The sequence below is a fragment of the Oryx dammah genome, unplaced genomic scaffold (assembly GCF_014754425.2).
Source record: "Oryx dammah isolate SB20612 unplaced genomic scaffold, SCBI_Odam_1.1 HiC_scaffold_28, whole genome shotgun sequence".
NCBI lineage: Eukaryota > Metazoa > Chordata > Mammalia > Artiodactyla > Bovidae > Oryx > Oryx dammah.
The window spans coordinates 15,659,787-15,677,338 of NW_024070212.1; the positions used below are offsets into that span (position 1 = coordinate 15,659,787).

At 44.0% G+C, this 17,552-nt stretch overlaps 1 protein-coding gene across 1 annotated transcript; it reads right to left on the reverse strand.

The window, feature by feature from the left end:
• Positions 1-646: 646 nt before the first annotated feature.
• Positions 647-3,271, reverse strand: AQP10 (aquaporin 10). The gene is given in 8 exon segments (XM_040229914.1): positions 647-851; positions 1,267-1,333; positions 1,336-1,480; positions 1,726-1,756; positions 1,758-1,842; positions 1,946-2,083; positions 2,633-2,759; positions 3,131-3,271. Coding segments are annotated over 8 exon segments (939 nt in total).
• Between the last annotated feature and the right edge of the window lie 14,281 nt (positions 3,272-17,552).

Genomic DNA, 17,552 nt, shown 5'->3' on the forward strand with positions numbered 1-17,552 from the left:
CCTCTCCTTGAATGACACAGCCCGGAATGTCTAGGTATGGGGTCGTGCCTCAGTTTCTCCATCTTGCTCTCGCAGTCTCCAGCCACTTGACTGGTTGTGTTCTTCTAGCGGCCCTCCCTTTCCCGTCCCCCCCCTCCCCGACGCCTCCTTGGTGGAGGCGGTTTCCCTACCACCACCCCTAATTACTATCTGCGGGGTGGCTGAATCTGGGCGAGGCGCCCCAGTCAGCGTAAAGGCGGACGGCGCTGAGGCTACGAGAGCTGGGAGTCAGGCAGTGGGCGCCAAGCTTTGGAAGAAGTCCCCTGGAGTAAGCCCTGCACAGGATGGTCGGCTCCCACCATCCTGCAGATTCCCGAAGCCTTCCCAATCCGGTTTCCATGGTGCGCACCCTCTGGCGGCTACTTGGAGGAACTACGTTCTTGGAAGTCCGGGGTCCGAAAACCCGCGTGGGCGAGGAGGGGGATGAGCAGCCTGAGTCTGGTACCTGAGCCTCCTCGTTCTTCCTGTCCAGGCATCCTCCCCAGTTTAGGAAGAGGAGGTGCCTAGATGAGTACACGGAGAAGCTGCCCAGGGCCTGGCGTATTAATAAAGAGAAAGAACATCTTGTCCCTCTTCAGTGTCCACGAGGCAGGTGAAGACTGTCCTGTCAGAGCCGCAGCTTACTCTCCTGCAGCTGAGTTGCGGCCGGACTTCCCGAGCCTGAGGCTTCCTATTGGGCACACTCTAGATCCTGAGATGGCTCTGAGTCCTCAGGATGGTTTTGTGCCACCAGCAGCTGGGGTGTGGCTGTGCCAAGCATGCCCCCCACTAGAGGGCCCACCGCAGGAACCCACCACCAACCATTGCCAGCACTGCCAGATAAGAACAGAAGGGAGATATCAGGGTGAGTCCCTTAGCCTTCCCTCTGAAGAACGGAGGGTATTCAGAAAACTCCCTGAAGCAGTTCCTGGGGTGAGAGACACCAGAAAGAGCGTTGTGGCACCAAAGCATAGCACCCAGAGAGGAGGAGACCCCAGGAGAGCTTGATCTTTAGGGATTATCTCATACATGCATTTTGTCTAACACAACCTCTAAATCTTACTGTTTCAATGAAAAGGGTAGAAGGGGAGAAAGGGGACAAGACATAAAGGGAGACCTGGGGCTTAGAGGAGGCTCAAACTGTCCAGAAATGCCAAGAGAACTATTTAAAAGGAGAGAGCTGGAGAGCCAGGGTCAGAGCCCTTAGCAGGGGGATGGGAGTGGAAGGACAGCACCAGGGGAGGCTACCTGAAGACTTCAGGGCCCCAGCCAGCTATGTAGGCGAAAAGCCATGGGCCAAGGTCCTGGGCAGGTTGATTGGGAGCCCACAGTTGGCACCCATGGATAGCGTGATGGCTAGGATCAGTAACCCCACTACCACAGGCTCCAGACCTGCAGGCACTCCCTTGTTCCGTGTGTCCAGGATCGCCTTCCCCACCATCAGCATCCAGGTGCCCAGAACCTTGGAGTCGACAGAGGCAGGGGGGCTCCCATCAGCTGCCAGGTGCGCCACCTGCCCTATCTCACCCAAACACTCCAGGCTGCCACCCCATGGCATCTGACTTTGTCCAACTCAGGCAGCTGGGGAAGGCGAGATGCAAAGATAAAGCCAGCCGCACAACCCACCCAGAGCCTAAACAGCAGGCCGAGCTTCCAGGGGGAAAGGGGCAAAGGTTGTGGCTTCCTGGGTCACCCTCTTATACCTACCTGATCCAGGAAGCCATTGCTCAGAGACAGATGGGGCAGGGTAGGTGGCAAAGATGGAAGCCATCTCCTTGGGACCAGTCACTGTCAGGCTCCCACCTGTGTAGTTCTGTAGGCCATCTGTAGGGTAGGGCACACCCAGGATTTCCATCTTTGCTCATTCAAAACTGCTCTAAGGCGTCGTTAACCACACACAGGTGCCCCCAACCTTGTTCTCTGTTACCGTCATAGAGAGCGTAGGGGACTCCAGGGGCACAGAACACAGACAGCAACTGCACCAAGGAGTAAATGAGAAACCTGGCCCAGGGGAGGTGTCCCCAGAGGCACATGGGCAGGGAGAAGGCTGGATTCAGGTGGGCCCCTTCAAGGATCAAGAAAAGAAAACCAATATCCATTAAGTGTCTATCCGGCACTGTCACCAGTAACACTGCTATTCCTCCCCACAACTCTTAGGTCAAATGTTGCTATTCTCATCACATGCGTTAGGAAGTTGAGGCTGAAGGAGGTTAAGCGACTTGTTAAGGTCATGCAGTGAAGCCAAGTTCAAACCTGAGTCTGTCTGCTCTTTCTATTCCAGTACTTGATGCAATGTGAGTCTGAGGAACAAGCTGGTGAGGTCTCAAGCAAAGATGAACCCCAGAGGGCTTAGGTAGGAGACACAAGATGAGTACATTTACTCGTGATGCCTTGCCATAGAGCTCTGTCTACCTGAGCGGAGGATTAATGTGAAGTGGGAGAGTGAGATATAGAAAGAGAAGGGACTGGACTGGGCCAGAGGCATATCTCAGTCCAGGGCACTGGTCAAGCTCAAGGAGATAATGTCTGTGAGTCACCAAGGGATCCTTTGCACTATTACCAAACTCAAGTGCACATCCTACCCTGTCTGATGACCAGACCTCACCCTCCTCACCTGAGACATTACCACTCACATAGGTGGCTAGCATAACACCCGGAGAGCCAGCTAGAAACACGGTGAAGAAGTTTCCTTTGGTTCCTCCACTGGTGACAGCCTGGGCCGAAGACCCCTGTATGAGGAGCTGGTGGAGAAAAGAAAGATGAGGAAGAGGGAACCAAGGATAGGGAGCCTGGGAGACCCATAGGAGAGAGAGACTGGGAAGAGAGGGGATGGCCAAGATTGATGAACGGACTTGAGGGATCAGCAAGAGAAAATAGAAAGGGGAAAGAGAAAAGAGGGGAGAAACAGAGGGAGAGTAAGGGAAGTGAAGGAGGGTAAGAGATGGAAAGTGACAGGAATAAAAATGAGAAGGTAGGAGAGGCATAGAGGGGCAAAAGAGCAGGAAAAAGAGGCTGCTGGAGGCGTTGTCTTCCTAGTGCACCCAGAGGAAGAGGTAAGGATCCTAGGAGGAGCCCAGCTCCCTCTTTTCTCCGCCTCAATTAGACCGCCTACCATGAGCACAGACACAGCCAGAAACTCCGTCAGGCACTGCCAGGCCGGGAGGCTGCCGACCCGGAGCCGGTCCTTGACTTCAACCGGAGACTGAATGGAGACCGCAGTGGGGACACCCTGTCCCTGGTCACCACTCTCCATCTGCGTAGACACACTGTTGCTACACAGCTCCTGCCTGTCAGGGGCAAAGATAAGGAAAAGACTTTAAACCAATTAGCTCAGTTACTGACCAGCAGCTGATGTCTGTCTGTGCGTGAGTGGAAGCTCCGGAGGAGGATGTGGGCAGACTGTGCACAGCCAGAGTCTGGCGTTTGCTCAGTCTTTGTCTCCTGTCTCAGCCCCAGGCCTCCCAGGAGTCAGCAGCCCCTGCCCTTGTGCTGACAGACTGCCGGGAGTAGCCTGCTTCGTGGGCGTTAGTTCTCTTGGTCCTCAAACCAGCTGTGGAAAGTGGTAGTAGGGTGCTCCCACTCTACTACTGTACTGAGGATGGGCACGCACTGTCCTGAGAGAGCCTTAGACTTCCCCAGGCCACACGGCTAGTTAATAGCTAGGCCAGGTCTTCTGACTCTCCGTCTGATATTCCACAGTGCCTCTCCTGTGGAATGTGAAGTCTTTCTTTCCCCCAGCCATTTGGATGCTTGGAAAATTTAACGTGCATCCAGGGAGACTGGACTGAAGACCGTAGGCTGCAGGAGTAAAACCCACATCAGGAGCGCTTGTAGTCTCACCTTAACTAGAGAATGCTCTACCTTGTGTCTCTTGCCTTGGCTCCAGATGAGGCCTTCATGCCCTCACTGAGCTCCACTTCCCTTTCTCTAGATGCTTGCCACCCTTATTCTGCTTTACACATAGCCACTTCCTACTTCTTCATATTTCAAGCCTCTAATTAAGATTCATTCAATGATGAATCAAGCTCTAGCCCCTAGGGAAACAGTTTCTGCCCTCCTAGAGCTGATGCCCTAGTAGGTGGAAGTAGACAATACATAGGCTTTTTTTTTTCCTTTGCACCATGCCGCATGTGGGATCTTAGTTCCCCAATCAGGGATTGAACCCGTGCCTCCTTAACCACTGGGCCTCCAGGAAAGTCCAATATACAGATTTTTAAATATATATATCATTTATGAGGTTCTTGAGAGCTGGACTATATAACCCCAGGGGCAGGGGTGGGGGTGAGGGCTCTAACACAGTCCTGGGCACATGTCTGTGAAATAATACTTCCTTCCTAGGTTTAGTGGATATTATAGTACTCCACCCAGGTCCCCTGTTAGGAGCCAATACACCCATTCCCCAGCTTCTGGGAACAACAGACACTGAGAGCACGTAGCTTCTGCCCTCATGGCAGTGACTTCTGTGGCAGGAAACTGCTTCAGCCAAGGTCATGTGCCCTCCTATAGGGCCCAATGAATGCATGGTTGATGCAGGGATTCAAAGACCAAGCAGAATTTGGTAGTGTTGCACAGAGAGCTGGATGCCAAGAGTGCTGGATCAAACGAAGTGGAACATAAAGTTAGATGTGGAAGAATTTATTGATAAGGGAGCACTCTCCTGGGACTTAGGATTTAAATCCTGACAAGATCTCCCTGGAATGTGCGATGAATACTCTTCTCCAAGGCTTGGGGAAAATGATAGCTCATGCTAAGAAAAGTAAAAATGTCTAAACAACTCATTTACGTTGATGACCATTATTGAAAAAAAGGAGAATACTCAGACCTTCTGAGGATTTTTGGACAAAGGATCTGAATTAACATTGACAGTTGACAACCCAAATTTGTGCCATGGCCCCTTGTTAGAGAAGTAGCACATGGGGCCCAGATAATAAATGGAGTCCTGGGCTAAGGTCTGATTCAAAGGATATTCACTGAGACCAGGGATCTGCCAGGTGGTCACTTCCCCAATACCCTAACATATAATAGCAGTGGACATCCTTTGGCGTTGCAGAACACTCATAGTGGTTTTTGACCTGTAGAGTAAGTGATGAAGGCCAACTAGATGCCTGAGACTACCCAACATCAAGAGAATAAATAAAAACAATACCATATCCTAGGGCAAATCGAAGAGGTTAGTGCCACCCTCCAAGACACAAAGAATAAAAGAGAGGTGGCCCCTTTCATGCCACCAGTTTGGCTCTTAAAAACTGGATAGATCATGACAGATGACAATGGTCTACCATAAACTTACTTAAACAGTAATTCCAATTGGAATTGTTGTGTTCCCAAATGGTAACTTTACAGGGCAGTTTAATACTGCCTCCAGTTGGGAGTATGTAGTCATTAATCTGGTGAATATGTTATTTTCCATTCCGGACAGATCAGAAAGGAGGTCCACAAGCAGTTCCATCCACATGGGAAGTCTAGCAATACACACGTACAGTCTTACCCCAGGACTGTGTTAACTCTCTGGTCCTCTGTTGTAATAGAAGCTGACGGGAGCTTGACTATTTGGACATTTTGAAAAACATCATATTGGTCCATTATACAATGGACCTTTGAACAACACAGGTTTGAACTCTGTGGGTCCACTTATATATGGATTTTTTTTCATTAAATATATATTATAGTACTACATTATCTGCAGTTGGTTGAATCCGTGGACACAGAACCATATACGCAGAGGGCTAACTATGAAATTATACTTGGACTTTTGACTGTGCAGATGGTCAGAACCCCTAACCTCTGCATTCTTCAAGAGTCAACTGTATATATAATGTCATGCTAACCAGATCAGAAGAGGACAAAATGAAAGTATATTGGAGGTCCTGGAAAGATACATGATCAGAGGGTGGGAAACATTCCTGTAAAGGTCCAGGAAACTGCCATATTGGTGAAGTTTTCAGAGGGCTAGAGGTCTGGGACATGTTAGATATCCTCTCTGAGGCAAAGGACTGATTGTTGCACCTCATATCTTCCATCACTAAGAAAAAACACGTTACCTATTTACTCAGGATTTAGGAGAAATATATTTCATACTTGAGAATACAACTCTGAAAAATTTACTGCTGCTGCTGCTAAGTCGCTTCAGCTGTGTCCGACTCTTTGCGACCCCATGGACTGCAGCCCACCAGGCTCCCCCGTAGCTGACAGTGAAGGCTGTCAACTTTGAGTGGGGCCAAAGCAAAAAAGGCTTCTGCAATCATATGACCCAGCAGACCTAATGAGACTAGAATATCTGTAGTGTGTGTGGTTTGGCAAGCTCTAATAGGAGAATCATAATGTAGATCCACAGGGCTATGGAGCAAAGCCATGCCATCTGCAGCAGAGAAACACATACCGTCTGAAGAGAAGCTCTTACAGTTCACCAAGTGACCCAGTAGCCAGAACGGCCCATCACAAGCTGGCCTCTACCTGATCCTCTGTGTCATTAGGGTGGGCCCAGCAAGAATACATTGTAAAATGGAAGTGACATCTTTGGGTTCAGGCATAAGTAGCGTCAGAGAGCATAAGCTAGCAGAAAATAAGTGACCCAGACTCTCATGTCATTCAACAAGCCTCTCTCTACCTCAGCTCACATGACCCTATTGAGAATCATCTTCATCCATTTGGACTTCTGTAACGATCAAAATTCTCCAAGCCAGGCTTCAGCAGTACATGAACTGTGAACTTCCTGATGTTCAAGCTGGTTTTAGAAAAGGCAGAGGAACCAGAGATCAAATTGCCAACATCTGCTGGATCATCGAAAAAGCAAGAGAGTTCCAGGAAAACATCTTTCTGCTTTATTAACTACGCCAAAGCCTTTGACTGTGTGGATTACAATCAACTGTGGAAAATTCGGAAAGAGATGGGAATACCAGACCACCTGAAGTGCCTCTTGAGAAACCTATATGCAAGTCAGGAAGCAACAGTTAGAACTGGACATGGAACCACAGACTGGTCCCAAATAGGAAAAGGAGTATGTCAAGACTGTATATTGTCACCCTTAACTTATATGCTTATTTAACTTATATGTAGAGTACATCATGAGAAACGCTGGGCTGGAAGAAGCACAAACTGGAATCAAGATTGCTGGGAGAAATATCAATAACCTCAGATATGCAGATGACACCACCCTTAAGGCAGAAAGTGAAGAAGAACTAAAGAGCCTCTTGATGAAAGTGAAAGAGGAGAGTGAAAAAGTTAGCTTAAAGCTCAACATTCAGAAAACGAAGATCATGGCATCTGGTCCCATCACTTCAGGGCAGATAGATGGGGAAACAGTGGAAACAGTGTCAGACTTTATTTTGGGGGCTCCAAAATCACTGCAGATGGTGATTGCAGCCATGAAATTAAAAGATGCTTACTCCTTGGAAGGAAAGTTATGACCAACCTAGATAGCATATTCAAAAGCAGAGACATTACTTTGCCAACAAAGGTCCGTCTAATCAAGGCTATGTTTTTTCCAGTGGTCATGTATGGATGTGAGAGTTGGACTGTGAAGAAAGCAGAGCACCGAAGAACTGATGCTTTTGAACTGTGGTGTTAGAGAAGACTCTTGAGAGTCCCTTGGTCTGCAAGGAGATCCAACCAGTCCATTCTGAAGGGGATCAGTCCTGGGTGTTCATTGGAAGGACTGATGCTGATACTGAAACTGCAAAACTTTGGCCACCTCATGCAAAGAGTTGGCTCATTGGAAAAGACTCTCATGCTGGGAGGGATTGGGGGCAGGAAGAGAAGGGGACGACAGAGGATGAGATGGCTGGATAGTATCACCAACCCGATGGACGTGGGTTTGGGTGAACTCCGGGAGTTGGTGATGGACAGGCATGCTGCAATTCATGGGGTCGCAAACAGTCGGACACGACTGAGCGACTGAACTGAACTGAAGCTTGTTCAGACATGAGTTGGCATGGTATGTGGGTAAAAGCCAAAAATTGACTGCTGCTGCATTGCAACCTATCAGGAGTGGCCCTAAAAGAGAGTGGTGAGGAGAGATCCTTCCAAGGGACAGAGATTAGACAGTACATCTGATCATCCACTTTCGGTGGAACGAGAAGGTGAGAATATACATAGTCACAACTAGCCTGGTAGTCTGGTCAGGGGCTTGAAAAGACAAAGAATGAAAGATTAGGGACACGAAGGTCTAAGGATGAGATGTGGATGGACATACAGGTGTAGTCTTGAAGCGTAAAGGTCTTTCTATCACACGTTAACACCCATCAAGAAAGCATCCATCAGGACGTCCCTGGCAGTCCAGTGGTTAAGACTCTTGCTTCCTCTGGAGGAGGGGGCACCTGTTTGATGTCTGGTTGGGGAACTAAGATCCCACATGCCTCAATGCTCAACCAAAAAAGGAAAAAAGAGAAAGAAAGAAAGCATTCATCACAGATGAGATACTGAACAACAAAGAAGGCAGGAAGAATTAGCCACTGTCCATCATCAACCACCCAGTTCCGTATGGTGGACACACTGAGTAGAGTAGCTGGTGGTGGAGCAGAGGTTATCCACGGGCCCGGCAGCGTGAGCTCCGACTCACCAAGGCTCAGTTAGCTACTGCTGCTGCCAACATGCAACGACCATTAAAAATACCAGCACTAACGGGACTTCATGGTAGTCCAGTGGTTAAGACTCCAAGCTGCCAGTGCAGGGGGCCTGGGTTCCATCCCTGGTCAGGGAGCTAGGTCCCCCATGCCCCAGCTAAGAATTTGCATACTGCAACTAAAACTTGGTGCAGCCAAATAAATAAATAAATAAATAAATATATATATATATATATATATATATATATATTAAAAATACTAGCACTGAGCCCTTAATATGGCACAGTCTCTTGAGGAGAAGAAGTAGATAATTAGGGATAAGTTGGGGACACTAGGTTTCCCATCCCTTTTGACTGGAATTGACACATATTCTGAGTATAGACTTGCCTTTCCTGCCCACAGGATCTGGGCTAATACCACTCTATAAGGACTTATAGAGTACTTGATCTATTGATATGGAATCCATATTATATAATTTTAGACAAAGGGATCCACGTAACAGTAAAGGGGATGTGGCAGTGGGAACATGACCCAGAGATCCACTGATCCTACACTGCCCCACCCAGAGGCCACCAGTCTGATAGATCAGTTTGCTGACCTCTTAAAGACACAGCTTCAAGATGAAATCCCAAGAGGATGAGGTACCATCCTCCGGAATATAATACATATACCCTAAATCAATGGCAACTGTATGATTCTGTATCCCCAGTAGGAAGACTACATGGATCTGGGAATTGATTGCATAAATGTAGGATAGAAATCAAGTAGCCTCCACTTATCCTCACTCACAGTGAACATGTGGGGAATTTGATTTTGAGGTCCAGAAGTGCTGAAAACCAGAGATGAAATGCTTCCTACAGGGCTCACAGTAAGAATCCCTTTAGAACTTTGGGGTCTTGGTAGCAAGAGACCAGCAGGCAAGAAAAGAAGTCTTCATACTGGCTGGAGTAATTGGCTATGATGAAGGACGGACAACTGCAGCTACATGAGGGAGCCAGGAAGAAAATGCTGGCGTTCAGGTCATCCACTCTTGCTGTTCCCATGCTCAGTTTTAACAGTAAATAGAAAAAGATAGCAGCCACAGCCTGGGAAGGGCATGGTAACCAAGGGCACTCTCGGGTGAAGGCCGGGGTCATCCCACTATCCAGCTGCCTAGACCAGCAGAGGCACGTGCCAAAGATAAGGAAAATCTAGAGATAGGGGTGCAGAAGCAGGGATGATAAGAATCCATTAGAGCCTCAAAACCAATTGCAGTAGTTAAGGCTGTAGACTTTTCCACTAAACATTCTCTTAAATTTCCTCCAAGAAATAAAACCAATCAGAGTCCTATAGAAACTTTCCCCTCAACTGGGTAAACTAACCATAAGTATGAGTCCAAGCAGTGGTAGTGGTAAACGGTAGTAGACACCACAGTGCTTCACACAGATCCTCTCTTTGAGATCGTGAGCCTATGTCCCAGCTGCTGGGAAGATCAGTTGCTGATGGCTCTTAGCTGCCTCCCAACTGGAAATTAGCTCAGACACATTGAGCTGTCTCATCCTATCCCAGAAGGTTTCCTGAAGTAAAAAATGGGCTGATTCAGGGACACAAAGTCCAGGCCCCTTTGCCTTTTCAGTTCAGTTCAGTCTTTCAGTCGTGTCCAGCTATTTGCGACCCCATGAACTGCAGCACGCCAGGCCTCCCTGTCCATTGCCAACTCCCAGAGTTTACTCAAACTCATGTCCATTGAGTCGGTGATACCATCTGACCATCTCATCTTCTGTCATCCCCTTTTCCTCCCACCTTCAATCTTTCCTATCATCAGGGTTTTTTCAAATGAGTCAGTTCTTCGCATCAGGTGGCCAAAGTATTGGAGTTTCAGCTTCAGCATCAGTCCTTCCAATGAATTTTCAGGACTGATTTCCTTTAGGATGAACTGGCTGGATCTCCTTGCAGTCCAAGGGACTTTCAAGAGTCTTCTCCGACAACACAGTTCAAAACATCAATTCTTCAGCACTGAGCTTTCATTATAGTTCAACTCTCACATCCATACATGACCACTGGAAAAACCATAGCTTTGACTAGACGGACCTTTGTTGGCAAAGTAATGTCTCTGCTTTTGAGTATGCTGTCTAAGTTGGTTATAACTTTTCTTCCAAGGAGCAAGTGTCTTTTAATTTAATAGCTGCAGTCACCATCTGCAGTGATGTTGGAGCCCCCAAAATAAAGTCTGTCATTTTTTCCACCGTTTCCCCATCTATTTCCCATGAAGTGATGGGACCAGATGCCATGATCTTCATTTTCTGAATGTTGAGTTTTAAGCCAACTTTTTCATTCTCCTATTTCATTTTCATCAAGAGGCTCTTTAGTTCTTCTTTGCTTTCTGCCATAAGGGTGGTGTAATCTGCATATCTGAGGTTATTGATATTTCTCCCGGTAATCTCGTGTCCAGTTTGTGCTTCATCCAGCCCAGCATTTCGCATGATGTACTCTGTATATAAGTTAAATAAGCAGGGTGCCAATATACAGCCTTGACGTACTCCTTTCCCAATTTGGAACCAGTCTGTGGTTCCATGTCCAGTTCTAAATGTTGCTTCCTGACCTGTATACAGGTTTCTCAGGAGGCAGGTCAGGTGGTCTGGTATTCCCATCTCTTTCAGAATTTTCCACAGTTTGTTGTGATCCACACAGTCAAAGGCTTTGGCATAGTCAGTAAAGCAGAAGTAGATGTTTTTCTGGAACTCTCTTGCATTTTCAATGATCTAGTGGATGTTGGCAATTTGATCTCTGGTTCCTCTGCCTTTTCTAAATCCAGCTTGAACATCTGGAAGTTCATGGTTCACATACTGTTGAAGTCTGGCTTGGAGAATTTCGAGCATTATTTTGCTACCTTGTGAGGTGAATGCAATTATGCAGTAGTTTGAGCATTCTTTGGCATTGCTTTTCTTTGGGATTGGAATGAAAACTGACCAGTCCTGTGGCCACTGCTGAGTTTTCCAAATGTGCTGGCATATTGAGTGCAACACTTTCACAGCATCATCTTTTAGGATTTGAAATATCTCAACTGGAATTCCATCACTTCCACTAGCTTTGTTCAGTAATGCTTTCTAAGGCCCACTTGACTTCACATTCCAGGATGTCTGGGTCTAGTTGAGTGATCACACCATCTTGGTTACCTGGGTCATGAAGATCTTTTTTGTTTAGTTCTTCTGTGTATTCTTGCCACCTCTTCTTAATATCTGCTTCTGTTAGGTCTGTACCATTTCTGTCCTTTATTGTGCCCATCTTTGCAGGAAATGTTCCCATGGTATCTCTAATTTTCTTGAAGAGATCTCTGAAAGTGAAGTTGAAAGTGAAAATGAAGTTCTCAGTCGTGTCCGACTCTTTGCGACCCCATGGACTGTAGCCTATCAGGCTCCTCTGTCCATGGGATTTTCGAGGCAAGAGTGCTGGAGTGGATTGCCATTTCCTTCTCCAGGGGATCTTCCCGACCCAGGAATCGAACCCAGGTCTCCCACATTGCAGGCAGATGCTTTACCGTCTGAGCCCCCAGGGAAGCCCGTCTTCCCCATTCTGTTGTTTTCCTCTATTTCTCTGCACTGGTCACTGAGAGAGGCTTTCTTACTTCTCCTTGCTGTTCTTTAGAACTCTGCATATTTTTCCTTTGCCTTTTAATTTGGGACAATTCAGAAGAATTATCTGCATTCCAGTTGCTTTTCAGTCACTCAGTCGTGTCTGACTCTTGGGATCCTATGGACTGTAGACAACAGGCTCCTCTTTGTCCATGGGATTCTCCAGGCAAGAGTACTGCAGTGGATAGCCATTTCCTTCTCCAGGGGATCTTCCCGACACAGGGATCAAACCCATGTCTCCTGTGTCTCTTGAATTGGCAGGTGGATTCTTTTACCACTGAGCCATCCAGAACTCCCTGTAAAATGCTAGGATCAGTTGAGGATTCAATTGCAACCACACTGTGTCAGCCACTCCCTTTGCGGAATCTTTATTTCTTCACTTTCCTACCGGTATTTCTCTCAAGAGCACTCCTAAACAAACCTTCTGCATTAAACTCTCCATATCAGAGTCTATTTCTAGGGGGACCCAATCTAAGACATAATAGTTCTCTCAGCCCTACACAGTGCCTCCTAAGGGCCACCCTCCTTGAGCCTTTCAGGCTGAAGAATATCAAAACTCACCAAAAGTTCCCCGCGCTCTCTCTCTCTTCTATCATTTTAAAGAAGAAAGGTAAGTTTTATTTTTGTAATTTCTCCTCCCACAGTGGGTGATTTCAAGAAGCCTATAGAAAATGATCTGAAAGGGATATAGCAGTCAGTTCCCTATGACTTTTTAAAACTAACTCACCTAGTCTCCCTTCCAAAATAGGACCCCACATTAAGCAGAAACTGATGGGACGTCCTTGGTGGTCCAATGGTGAAGACTCCACACTTCCACTGCAGGGTGCATGGGTTTGAACACTGGTTGGGGAACTGAGATGTCATAAGCTGTGTGGGAAGGCCAAAAAAAGAAAAAGAGAAAGAAGCAAACAAAAAACAAGAAACAGCTGTGCTTGTTAATTTACATGTTAAAAAGTTGCATTAAATTTATTGTATATAAATAAATTTGTATACAAATAAATTGTATTCTATTTATAGGTAATTTTGGGCAGAATTGCTATCTTAATATTGTTTGTGTTCCAAGGAGGCTGCCCAGGTGGCTCTAGCGGTAAAGAACCTGCCTGCCAATGCAGGAAATTCAAGAGGCGTGAGTTCAATCCCTAGGTTGGGAAGATCCCTTGAAGGAGGGCATGGCAACCCATTCCAGTGTTCTTGCCTGGAAAATCCGCATGGACAGAGGAGCCTAGTAGGCTACAGTCCATAGGGTCACACAGAGTCAGACACGACTGAAGTGACGTAGCACACACTGTGGGCGTGGTATTGCTCTCCTTTTCTTTAGATTTTATCTCAGCAATTTTTGTAGTTTTCAATGCTAAGCTTTTGCACTTAATCTTCTAAAATTATTCTTAAATATTTTACTATTACTTATGCTATTGTGAATGACTTAATTCATTTTCAAATTGTTGCCAAAATATAGAAATACATTTTTTGGTATATTGTTCTTATATCCTGAAACCTTGTGATACTCACTTATTGTTGTTATTATTCAGTCTCCAAGTCATGTCCGACTCTCCGCGACCCCATGGACTGCAGCACACCAGGCTTTCCTGTCCCTCACCATCTCCCAGAGTTTGCCCAAGTTCATGTCCACTGAATTGGTGATGCCATTTATTACTATTAGTAATTTTTTGTTGTTGTTTATTCCTTAGGATTCTTTTTCTACATATAAAATCATGGTATCTTTAAATATAGTTTTACTTCTTCCTTTCCATTCCAAGTCTTTCATTTCATTTTCTGGCCCTATTATCCTAGCTGGAACATCTAGTATGATGTTCAGTAGTAGTAAGAGCACATAGCCTGGCTTTGTTCCTAATGTTAGTGAGAAAGCATCAGTTTTTTACTATTAAATATCTTTTTAGAGCTACCTCTCTTTTAAACTTCTTTTCATGTCTAAATATGACTATTATATTGCCATATTTAATTCATAGCTTAACTGGATATACAATTTTAGATTGGAAACAATTTCCCTTCAGTATTTTAACTTATCTTGTCTTTTAAGTCCAGTATTGCTGTTAAAGTTTGAGAATATTGTGATTTCTCATCCTCTGATTTTTTTCTCTGTCTCAAATTATTTGGATTCTCCTTCAACTCGAGTGTTCTGAAATTTCATGTGATGTGCCTTGGAGTGGGTTTATTTTCATCCTTGGTATCTAGCATGTGGTGAGTCCTTTTATGTTAGAAAGTAATATCCTTCCCTTCTGGGATATTTTCTCAAGTTATTGATAAGTTATACCATTCTAGTTTGCCTGTTTCCTCCAATTTTCTATCTCTGTTATTTGGTCTACTGTCTTGGTCAACTTTATCATCAAAATCTTTTGTTAATAGTTTTTCATTTCTGTCATTTTTTTTTCATTTCTGTCATTTTTTTTTAAAACTCCCCAAATGTCCTCTTATTTTGTATATTCCTCTTTTGTAGCTTCTTGTTCTGGTTTCTGGGTATATCATCTCATATTTCCAATATAGTAAAGTTTTGTGTCCTTGCTAAATTTTTATCTTTCTGCATAGTCTCTTGTTTCTTCCAAGTTGCTTCTTCTGTTTGTGATTCTACATCTTTCATCATAAAAGCTGTCCACAGATGTCTGGTAACTTCTAGCTCCGTTTGTGTTTACAGTGGCACTCTAAAAAGCTGATTGGAAAAATCAATTGCATTCTTATACACTAGAAAAGTGAGGGGGAAAAAAGTGAGAGGACATATTCTACCAGATACAACTATAGTATTTAAAACTGTGATATGGGCACAAAGATAGGCAAATAGATTAATAGAAAAGACTGGAAATTGTAATGTTTGTACATATATTTGTATATATTTTTCCAAAGGTAAAAAAATGAAGTTGGTCCCCTGATTCATCCCATATAGGAGATAAATTGAGTGGATTTTATTTTTTAAAAAATATTTATTTATTTTGCGGTGCTGGGTCTTAGTTGTGGCACATGGAATCCTTTGTTGCAACATGCAAACTCTTGGTTGCAGCATGTGGGATAGAGTTCCCCGACCAAGAATCGAACCCAGGCCCCCTGCCTTGGGAGTGTGGGGTCTTAGCCACTGGACCACCAGGGAAGTCCTGATTTTATTCTTTAAAAAGATAAAAATTTTAAAAAGCTTAAATATTAAAGCAAAATTACTGATCTTTCTCAACTTACCATGGGGTTTTGTTGCTATAAACTCATAAGTTGAACATGCCTTTAATATATTTCAGTTTCAGTTCAGTTCAGTCACTCAGTAATATATTTAACCTAGTGAAAATCACAGCTTAATCTAGCCGAACTTATACATGCTCAGAACACTACAGTTGGCCACAGTCATCTAACACAAAGCCTATTTTATAATAAAATGTTGAATATCTCATGTTATTGGATACCATACTGAAAATGAAAAACAGCACGTTTACCCCTGTGATGCTATCGCTACCTAGCATCATGAGAGTGTACTATACCACGTATCACTAGCCTGGAAAAGACCAGAACTCAAAATTTTAAGTACAGTTTCTACTGAACACATGTCACTTTTGCACCACCATGAAACTGAAAATTTGTATTTGGGGACTGTCTCTTGTGTTTTGAGATATGTGTTCTTGTGATATGTATGCCTTTAGAAAAACCTCGTTAGGGAATTCCCTGACAGTTCAGTGGCTAGGACTACATCTGCTCACTACTGGGGGGCCTGGCTTCAATTCCTGGTCAGGAAACTAAGATTCCACAAGCTGTGCCCCCCCCAAATCCCTTTATTATCATTTTATTGGGGTTTCCAGAAGGAACAAAGGTAAATTTGTAAGCTCTGCCATTCTAAACCATAATACTAAAAACTTTTTAAATGAGAAAAATATCCAGTAATTTTTTAAAAGTTTAAGTATAGTTGACTTATATTAGTTTCAGGTATACAGAAAAGTAATTCGTTTTGCAGATTATATTCCATTATAGGTTATTATAAGATAATGGGTATAATTCCCTGTACTATACAGCAAAAATCTTTGTTACTTTATCTGTATTATACAAGTAGTTTGTATCTGTTAATCCTTTACTCCTAATTTGTCCTCCTTCCATCCCTCTGCCCTTTGATAACCATAAGTTTGTTTTTTAAGTCTGTGAGTCTGTCTCTCTTTTATGTACATTCTTTTGTGTTATTTTTTAGATTCCACATATAACTAATATATAGTATTTGTCTTTCACTGACTTATTTCACTAAACATAATATTCTCTAGGTATATCCACATTGCTGTAAATAGCAGTATTAATATTTTACTTTTTAAAGGCTGAGTAATATTCCATTCCATATATATATACCATTTTAAAACTATCAAATGTCACTTATTAAATTTAAAATGTCATCAAAAGAAAGATTTGTACAGATTTTTTTACTTCCTTGCAGAAATCACATATTACAAAAAATTTTTTATTGAAGTATAGTTATTTACGATGTTGTATTAGTTCAGGTATACAGCAAAATGGTTCAGTTAGGTATGTATAATCTTCTTCAGATTCTTTTCCCTTATAGGTTTTTACAAAATAAAGTATGGTTCCCTGTGCTAAACAGTAGGTGCTTGGTTATCTACTTTTTATACAGTAGTGTATATATGTGTTAATCTCAAACTCCTAATTTATCCCTCCCCCACATCCCCCCTTTGGTAATCATAAGTGATTTCTATGTCTGTGGGTTTATTTTTGTTTTGTATATAAATTCATTTGTATCTTTTTTTTGGATTTCAAACATAAGCAATATCATATGGTATTTGTCTTCTTCTGCCTGGCATACTTCACTTAGTATGATAATCACTACGACCATCCATGTTGCTGCAAATGACATTATTTCATTCTTTTTTTATGCCCAAGTAATATTCCATTATATATGAGAATCCCATGGACAGAGGATCCTGGAGGGCCACAGTCCATAGCATTACAAAGAATGGGTCACAACTGAAGTGACCTAGCATATGCATATATATAAATACACACACACACACATCATTTTAGTCCAATTGTCAGTGGACATTTAGGTTGCCTCCATGTCTTAGTTATTGTAAATGCTTCCGCTATAAACACTGGGGTGCACGTACCTTTTCAAATATCGTTTTCTTTCCTGATATATACACAGGAATGGAATTGCTAAATCATATGGTAGCTCTATTTTTAAGGAATTTTCATATAGTTTTCCATAGTGGGTTCATCAATTTACATCCCCATCAACAATGTGAGTTCCCTTTTTCCCACATCCTCTCAGTTCAGTTCACTCGCTCAGTCATGTCCTACTCTTTGCGACCCCATGAACCGCAGAACGCCAGGCCTCCCTGTCCATCACTAACTCCTGGAGTTCACCCAAACCCACTTC